The sequence below is a fragment of the Furipterus horrens genome, unplaced genomic scaffold (assembly GCF_987537825.1).
Source record: "Furipterus horrens unplaced genomic scaffold, mFurHor1.1.pri manual_scaffold_3, whole genome shotgun sequence".
NCBI classification, from domain to species: domain Eukaryota; kingdom Metazoa; phylum Chordata; class Mammalia; order Chiroptera; family Furipteridae; genus Furipterus; species Furipterus horrens.
In genome coordinates this window covers 14,474,907-14,484,028 of record NW_028327173.1, presented here as the reverse complement: position 1 = coordinate 14,484,028, position 9,122 = coordinate 14,474,907, and the positions used below count along the sequence as shown (strand labels likewise).

Below are 9,122 nucleotides of genomic sequence, written 5' to 3'. Positions count from 1 at the left end.
TAGGGTCCGAGAACTTAAATGTTACCGGAGTGTGCCCAGAAATGCTGCAGACCGCTGCTTGACCTTCTCCGCGTCCTAAAGGGGGCGGCGGCGCGGGGGTGGTGGTGCGGAGAGGGACTTTGGAGGTGGGGCGTTGGAGTTTGGGGTTGGAAGGGAAGGACGGGCTCTACCTAAGTGAGACCGGAGGACTGTGGGACGAAACAGGTTTGGACTAAGGCGAGGACCGGGAACAAAACTAGTAGGCGCAGAAGGTGAGAAACAGGTTTAGAGATAACGGGAAATTAATCTCCTTGGGGAATAAGTCCTTTCCCAGCACGGAAAAGGCTTCATCGATGCATATTATCTGCTCCATCTACTTTATAAAAACGAATTGGCTCCACATCCCGTGGGAACTAGTCCCTGCTCCATCATTTGTGTGTAACATTGCTCGTGTGTGTGCCCATTTCAGTGATTGCTCTCACATTCTGAGCTGCTCCCAACGATGTGTGGAAGCGAGCCAGTAAGACAGAGGGGCAGTGTTCCCTGTTCCAAGGGGCGATTTTCTCCTCGAAATTACCCACACGACCAGCCAAATCATCCTAAAATCGTGTTCTAACTGGAGTCCAAAAGATGACCGAGAGGGAGGCCCAATCGCGTGGCGGTGGGCGTGCCTGGGGCGAGCGACGGCGGTGGCGACACAGCTAAAGGGTATTCGAGACGCTGCGGCACCGGCAAAGGGGCGGGAGGGCCGCGGCGGAGCGGGGCCGGCGCGGACCGTCGGGGGCGGGGTTCCGGAGATGGCCAAACGGCACGAGGCCTAGGTTTTTGACCTCGCGTCGTGACAGACAGGAAGGGAGGAGCCTCAGCCCCCCAGAGCATGCTGCCCCGCAGACTCGCCTCTACCCTTGGCTTCACCACAGACCCCTTTGTGTTCCTGCCCCCGCCCCGGAGGTACCACAGCCAGCGGCGCTGAGTTCCCTCATTGGCTCAGCCGAGGGCTTTATCGATTGGCTCCCAGTCGTCCAGCGTGGTACTGCTCTTCTTGCTCCCATTGGCCGCACGAGCTGCCTCTCAGGCCATTGCGCGAGATGATTGCCTGGCCACTCGAAGTCCCTGGAAGCAGTTCCGGGAAACCCCGCGTGCTGCCGGGATCGCATCTCTGTCCATGACGGGGGGAGGGGGTGGCGCGCGCGCCATTTCTAGTCGTTTTCAAAGCGCCTCGCGCTGATTCTCACGGGCCTGGCCGCCGGCCCCTGCTCTTCCCTGGTGAGTCTCGCCCAGGCCCGTGGGGGGGAGGGGCCGGGAGCCCCGTTTCGACGCCACCCGGGCTCACCGCCTGGTCCCCAGTTCGTTTTCGCATCGAGGCCCCGGGGTGGGGGTGGGGATGGGCTGGGGGCGGCTGCTTCTTCGTCCCGCCGCACAGCAGAGGGCCTAGCCTCGCCGAGACGCCTCCTCACACTTGCTCCTATTCCCCTGGCCCGCTATCAGGTCCGCTGGGCGCGCTCCCCGCGGCCTGTCGCGGTTGGCAGTGCTTTTCCCGCCTCTGTCCGCTGCTCCATGCGGCCAGCCCCAGCCGACGGCCTTAGGCGCCGGCAGCCCCAGCGCTTCTCCCTGCCTAAGCCGCCTCGCTTCCCGTCTCTGCCAGCGTAGCCACGAGTGGGATGTGTTGATGGTCGGGGCTGGCGTGAGGGGGTGGGGTGGGCAGAGGGCGGGATGCAAACCCCGGGTTATTTGAGCCGAGAGAAAACTTTTGTGGGAAGCAGAAGCCGAAAGGCCGACGTGTGTGGGAAGCCTCCCTCCCCTCCCCCATTCTGCATGCTGCAAGCCGAGATTTGAAGGAAAAAATGACTACTAGAGGCCATGAAACTTAGGCTTCAAGAGGCGCCCGAGACGCGTAATTCTAAGAATGTCTTAGGCGCACCAAATTGGAAAGGCGATTTTTTTTTTATATGGTAGTGAGCGTATTGTCAACATTTAAACTTAAGCTACGGGATTCTGGAACGGTCCAGCCCTTTCACACTGCCTGTTGGAGATTTTTGCTGTCCTCAAGAGGCTGAACTTCGTTTCATGAGTCAGTCGTAGGATAGGGCTTGACACTCTTAAACCTTCAGATAACCGTTAGTTTTCGTGTCGTTGGTTTTTTTTTTTACAACTCGTCTCTTAACGTGAAGAATTTGCAGAGATGTTTAGAAAGTCAGGGAGAGGCTACTCTGACTTCCAGATCTCCCAGCAGCCCTTTAAATCTTAATGAAATTGCTACTTTTTCCAAAAATGTTTAGATCAAATGACTCCAGTCACGTTAGTATATTTGCTGCATCAGAAATATGGTTTGGCTGTGTGGCATTGTGTTGAATTGACACAAGAGTTTTAAGTCTCATGTGACCTAAAAAAATTTTTTTCTTTAATGAGCACATTGTATTTGGCTTGAAGAGACGTTTTTCCTTGATTTGAACGTTTTATTTTTCTAGAATTTAATTATTTTACATTTTTTAGTTAAAATTTAGAATTAAAATTCAATCTCTGAATCAACTTGCAGAGAGCCTTTGCAATAAAATAGTCAAATATTTATTTCTATCTTGTCCTTAATATGCAACTTGTCTTTTTGCTTTACACATACTTAAAACATACCACCTTAACAGATGTTCATTGAACTTTTCTGTTAAAAATTTGCTTTCTTTCTGTGACTAAGTTATTTCCAGCTGCAATACTGTAAGGGTCTTGTGATACTGAGAACTTTTGAGTCCTGATGATCTTATGGTCGTATTTGTGGAGGGGGGGAGCATGAGAAAACAACTACTATGTTCACCAGGAGATTTTGGACTTCAGGGTGCATCTTTATAGAGATAGGTTGTACTAATCAGGAAGCGTATTCATCTTACACGATAAGTAGTTTTGTTGATCAGAAGTGTGCCGGTTATGAATGTTAACCAAAACATTTAAACAAACTGCCAGCTCATCAGAATTTGAGGTTTGCCTTGAGAAACATTTATCACTCCAGAGTTTAACCAGAGTCTGCGTCTGTATAGACATGAGTGGGCTATCAAGTCTTAATAATGATTTGTAATCCTAAGAAGTCATGATACTATCTCGTTTCAGAGTAACTTTTTCTGCGTTTCCTTTTCCTACTCTTATTACCTCTCAGTCTTCCTCTCTTTTTTATGAACTTCAACTAAATATTAGTGGACTTCGAAATGAAAAGAAGTTGTTTTAAGTCGGAAAACTGCTCCTGGTGCATTTGCACAGTGTTTGATAAGCAGTCTGGAAGTGTGGTGATCTTGCGGGTTTTAGTGCTTTTTAGGAAACTTGTATTTTCTTTATAGGTGGCTAGGTATCTTGGGTTTCATCAAGAAAAGTAGGCTTTTTCTTGATCACCTTCATGTCCTTTATTTCAGTATTTGTTGCAATGTCTTTATTCTGTTGCTTATTGTCTTCATCACATTGTAATTTCACCACAGACAATTGCACTTTAATTCTGTCTTCTGAGAAAGGGTAGAGACTGGTTTTACTATTTAATCTCTGTTCAGGGAGTTGGTTCACTTCAACATTACATACAGGTTGGACATACAGAATGATTTTTGAGTAGGTTAATCTGAGACAGGTGACCTAAGTTTATCCTAAGTAAGTAATGTTTGTTGAAACTATTTGGAAGAAGTTAGGTGTCTGTTCTTCATTGTTTTTTTTGCAGCTTTATTTTATTGATGTGAAAAATTCAATATGTACTTATGATTTTTTTTTTAAATGAAGCAACCTTAACTATAGCTCACTTTTTATTTTATGTGGACTTAAAACAATCTTTTAGCTTTTAAACTTAGTCATTTTTTCTTTTAAATCTGTGAATGGGAATAGCAAATTAATTTTAGAACAAAAAATAATGTCGAGTTGTGATTTTTTTTATTTTGTGTGAGGCGGAGAAAACCCAGACCACCAGTGTGTTGAACTAGAGACAACAGGACACCTGTTTCACACCTATCTTGGATTTGAAGTAGAGTTAGGAAAATTTGAATGTTCTTAAACCTTGATTAAGCGGTCTGTGGGTGTTCATTATGTTTTTAAACTGAACTTTTTAAACATTATATAAGAATCGAGGGCTGAAGGGCTTTTTAGGATTTTCTGGTGATTGGTTGATATGCTCGTCAGGACACAACAGCTGCTTTTGTTAAATCAGCGGTTCTGCCTTAAGTAAATTCAAGCCTTTATTTAACCTAGTGTACATGAAGTTCCTTAAAGATCTAATGCTTCCATGTACATTTTTTTGGTTTTACAGGACTGTTATTGCAACTTTAGGTCAGATACATCACAAAAGGCATAAAATAATGATAGAGATTATTAGCAGCATGTATACAAATTAGTTTAGCTAAATCATGCATTGTCCTACAAACTAGTTATTTTTGGCTTAATGTAATATAGCTCCTGAATTTTTTCCAGCAGCATAATAAAATGGCTAATCAGGTGAATGGTAATGCGGTACAGTTAAAAGAAGAGGAAGAACCAATGGATACTTCCAGTGTAACTCACACAGAACACTACAAGACACTGATAGAGGCAGGCCTCCCACAGAAGGTGGCAGAAAGACTTGATGAAATATTTCAGACAGGTATAATATGCATTTCTTGTTTCTGACTGGTTATGAAAGTGAGGGCAAACCACTTTGAATTTTATAGATTTTTTCTTAAGGTTAAATAATACTTATTGTTTCTGATCTATGTAGAGCTGAATGTTTGTTACTTTCCCTTCACTGGGAGCATATTGGGTTTGACTTTGATATTCTTTTCTCATTATTTTGAAGCCTTCTTAGTGTTGAATATGCAGTATTAGTTGTTTCAGAACAGTACATCAATTTGTCTTAGATTTACCACCAATTAAATTGTATGTTTCAGCATACCAAATTTTACTTTTTTTTCCTTAATCTAAATCAGTCATCATTTTTCTTTTACTTTTCTACTGTTAGCTTCTTAAAGTGATTGTTAAATCAGTTTAGGTCTGATTAGGTGGCATAATAAGAGCACTGGTTAGACTATCATCTGAAATGATAATAAATGTCAGACTCCTTGAGAGTTTGTGCCTACTTTCTATTAGACAAATCCACATCTCTCAGTAATATGGAAGTGTTTGGTTTGTAACAGCTGCTTTTTTAAAATCTAGAAGTCCCATGGTTAAGTGCTTAAGCAAATTTGAACATCTTAATATGGTTGGTTGTAAGTGGTTTGAAGTTTTAAAGAGGGAGAGAAATATTTACCCTTAGGGAGTGTTGTTCATAAATAAATGTGTCCCCCCCTTTGGGACCATGGATGGAAACTTACTTTCTCAGTGTTTTGTGTGCCTATCCAGATTTTGGGAGAGAGAATTGAATTGTTTCACAAATGCATCTTAAGTACCATAGTAACATATACTGTATTTTTGTCCTTAAATTTTTTTTTTAAATATGAAAAACTCAGGATAATTTCAGACATTAAAATGACGTCTAAAAATGACTCCTGAGTGATGGTCCCATTTGAAAATCAGTCCTCAGGAAGTTTGACATTCTGCCATAGAGAATTGGCAGTGATCTCTGCCTAGAGATGCTCTCTTGTAGAGTGTTTTGTTATTGATAAAAGACTGATGGTTTAAATGTAGGGTTGGATTGATAGAATGGATTGATGGGTGTCCTGAGGTGTGGCTTTGGGTGGTAGTAAGGAATATTCAAGTAAGGAAACTCCCATTATTTAGACATGCTCATTTTGAGCTTTTAAAACAAATCATGGCAACGTTTTTTAAAGGTAACTTTGCAAGTGGCATTACATTTATTTAAAATATATTTAGGATATGGAGTAAGTTTTTTTTGGCTTTACCAAAATGGAGTCACTTTTGATGGTTAGTTCATATGGACTTGGGGGTTTTAATATGCCAAATATTTCCATTTTACATAGGATCAATTCTGAAATTTATTCCTTATATATGGAGATAAATATAACACTTAACAGACTTAACTAATTATATTTTAAACTTAGATGTTCTATTTGCAGTTAAATATACTACTTATATGGAATGCAGTGTATATTTTCTGTATAGTTTACTTGTGAGTTCATAATAAAGTCCTTAATGCCATTTGAAAAAAATTGCCATTCTTGACAGTGGTGCGAATGCCACAGCATCTTTTAAATCTCAGCTTGACACTTCAGAATAACAAAAAATTGCCTTAAAATATGACTTTCAGAATTGATTGATCAAGCTGCACTTGCATTTGTAGAAAAGTTTAAAATATGCCTTTCCACATTCTGACTGCAGCAAAAGAGATGCTTTGGTAAACAAATGTGTTTCATGTTATCTTTGGTGCTAAAGAGGAAAAGCCGTTGACAGTTTTTGGAGAGCAAAAAGAATTAATTTAGTAAGACTGGTTCTCTCATTTTTTCCCCACCTTCTGTGTGGTTAGCAATAACTACAACAGTTCATATAATTTGCAGGTTGATCCTTGGGAAATACAGTATGTTTTTACCACTGTAACATAAATCAGAATTTGTTGTAGTAATGTTTAACCTGTAGTACAGTGTGTATGTCAGGTTTTACTTTCATGACTTAAACCTTTTGAGGAGTGAGAAATGGGGTTAGGATTTTTATGTGGGTTTTTTTTTGTGGGATATGGGGATTGAAATTCATGTTTATAGTTACTGACATTTTAGCTTTTATTTTCATATTTGTACTCTTGACCTGTCTATATAGTATTTGTATATCTGTCTGTATGCATATAGTTAAATGAAAATGTAGTTTGTTAGTGATAGTATTGAATTTAACTGTTCTTGATTAAACATTGATAGCACAGTTTAGATGATCCCTTCTGTTGCAATAATGTTACTCCTTTTCAATTTCATTTGTAGGATTGGTAGCTTATGTCGATCTTGATGAAAGAGCAATTGATGCTCTCAGGGAATTTAATGAAGAAGGAGCTCTATCTGTACTACAGCAGTTCAAGGAAAGTGACTTATCACATGTGCAGGTAAGACCATTACTCAGAAATGTCTTTGAACAACTAGTGACTTGAAATTATTTTACTATTACTTTTTTTTCCTGTGGAGAAGTGGTATTTTTTGTTTTTGATTACCTTTACTTCTTTTAGAAAATTAGTTTGAGGGAGAAAAAAAGAACTGTTATGGCAGAATTTACAAAAGCACAAGTGTAAAGTAAAAGTCTCCCCCCATTCCTTTGTTTGCAGTAAGTTACTTTCAAAACTTAAGATCAGCCCTGACCACTGTGGCTCAGTTGGTTGAGCATTGTCCTGCAAAGTGAGAGGTCACTGGTTAGATTCCCAGTCAGGGCACACGCCTGGGTTGTGAGTTAGGTCCCTGGACCCAGTGTGTATGAGAGGCAACTGATAGATGTTTCTTTCTCACATCAATATTTTTCTCCCTCTTTTTCTCCCTCTCTTCTCCTCTCTCTAAAAATAAAAAAATATTTTAAAAGTAATTTTAAAATCAAAGTTTACTAATTGTTGTTAGTTTTACGTGTTTAAATTAGGTTTTTGGATCATTAGATTCTGTCTTATTTTGAAGGGAAACAATATAGGTGAGAGAAATAGTTTCGAAACAAAGATAGCCCAGATACATTTAAATATCGACACGTGGAAGATGGTCTTGCTGCTTTCTGCTCCAGTCTTTGGCACATAGTAACCACTTAGCAAATACTTACTGAGTGAATAAATGAGTAAATATTTTGTTAAAATTCTGGTGTTCTGAAATTGAATTTAATAATGTATTTGACCCTTCAACGATTCCTGGTAATTCTTTGTCGTTGAATAACTTTCCTGTTCTAGAACAAAAGTGCATTTTTATGTGGAGTTATGAAGACCTACAGGCAAAGGGAGAAACAGGGGAGCAAGGTGCAAGAGTCTACAAAGGGACCTGATGAAGCAAAGATCAAGGTAAAACTTGACTTGGCAATGAAATCAAATTTAATTAAGAGATAGGATGTTTCTTACTTCCTAAAAACAGTTTTTATAGTTTCACTTTTTAAAAAAATTAATGTTTGGAAATAATTTAGGGAAAATTACATTAGAAGAATTTTGGAGGCAAACATTTAGTTGTATGTTGGGTGAAAAACCCCAACTCAGACTTTTCCTCATTCCTTGTTCTCTGGGCTGTGAATGATCTATATTTGTTAATGCTTCTTAAAATAGTTTTTTTGCTTGATCCAGTCATGTCTCTGGTTCATTTTCTTTCCAAGCACGTTGTTTTATTTCTCTTGGTAAAAAGAGTTTTTGTAATTGCTTTGTTTTTTTTGAATTTTTATTTACTTCAGTTTATTTATAAACTGAGAATAGTAATAGTGTCTACCTTGTAGACGTTGTAAGGATTAAAAGAATTAAGATATGGCAAGTGCTTAAAGCAGTACATGGAACGTAACAAAAACTGTAACTGTGAACCAGTATTTTTACTATTTAAACAGCTCTGAAAGGTAAATATAGGGCATTTAGAGAAAGACCAGTGAACCTAATTTCTTAAATGGACATTGGTGTTTTACTGCAATGATAAACTTTTCAATTTGAAATACTTATTTAATGTTAAAGTTGTATAGTTTTATGTAGATAGGAAATATAAGTTATAGTTTCTGCCATATAACTAGTTTATATAAGCTCCTTTGTACTTTTCTCCCTTATCTGTAAAATGGCATGACCCCATTCTTGTATTTTTTAAAAAATTAAATGTGTGAAAATTCTATTTGTTGTAATGTGTATGAGTGTGTTTTTAACTTAATACTGTTCATTGAAAAGGTCTATATTACTTTCCTAAAGCTGACAGCTTGCTCTTGGTGAGGTGTATGTTATATATGTAATCTGTGTATATTACATTTTACAAACACCGTCATGTGTAAATATGTAAATACATATTAATGTATATTTTATATATTACATGTATTTCTATGTTTAAAAGTAGAGTCAGAGGTAAAAGAATGGAGGGTCTTAGGTAACTGGTATCCTGGGGTTCCTCCAAAGATTATTTTTGAGAACCACTGAACTTGGTGATGTCTAAAATCTCTCATTGCCCTAACATACAATTTTAAAAACCTGAAGTGTCAAATCCCCTTTCTAGGTAGATTGCATTTCTTTTCTTACCCATTGTGTCTTCGTTCTCTAGGCCTTTCATAGGAGCACTAACCTTTGAGGGCAAGGACAT

General features: G+C 39.4%; 1 protein-coding gene across 3 annotated transcripts in view; it reads left to right on the top strand.

The window, feature by feature from the left end:
- Positions 1 to 1,104: 1,104 nt before the first annotated feature.
- Positions 1,105 to 9,122, top strand: part of HNRNPR (heterogeneous nuclear ribonucleoprotein R) — a 30,662-nt gene continuing 22,644 nt past the window's right edge. The window contains exons 1-4 of one of the 3 annotated variants that reach the window (XM_090268767.1): positions 1,105 to 1,245; positions 4,408 to 4,573; positions 6,831 to 6,949; positions 7,763 to 7,870. In XM_090268767.1, coding sequence (XP_090124893.1) covers positions 4,417 to 4,573; positions 6,831 to 6,949; positions 7,763 to 7,870 — 384 coding nt within the window. In that variant the 5' untranslated portion in view covers positions 1,105 to 1,245; positions 4,408 to 4,416. Of the gene's footprint in view, positions 1,246 to 4,404; positions 4,574 to 6,830; positions 6,950 to 7,762; positions 7,871 to 9,122 lie in introns of all 3 variants that reach the window. The other 2 variants (XM_090268768.1, XM_090268769.1) reach the window with 2 other exon arrangements.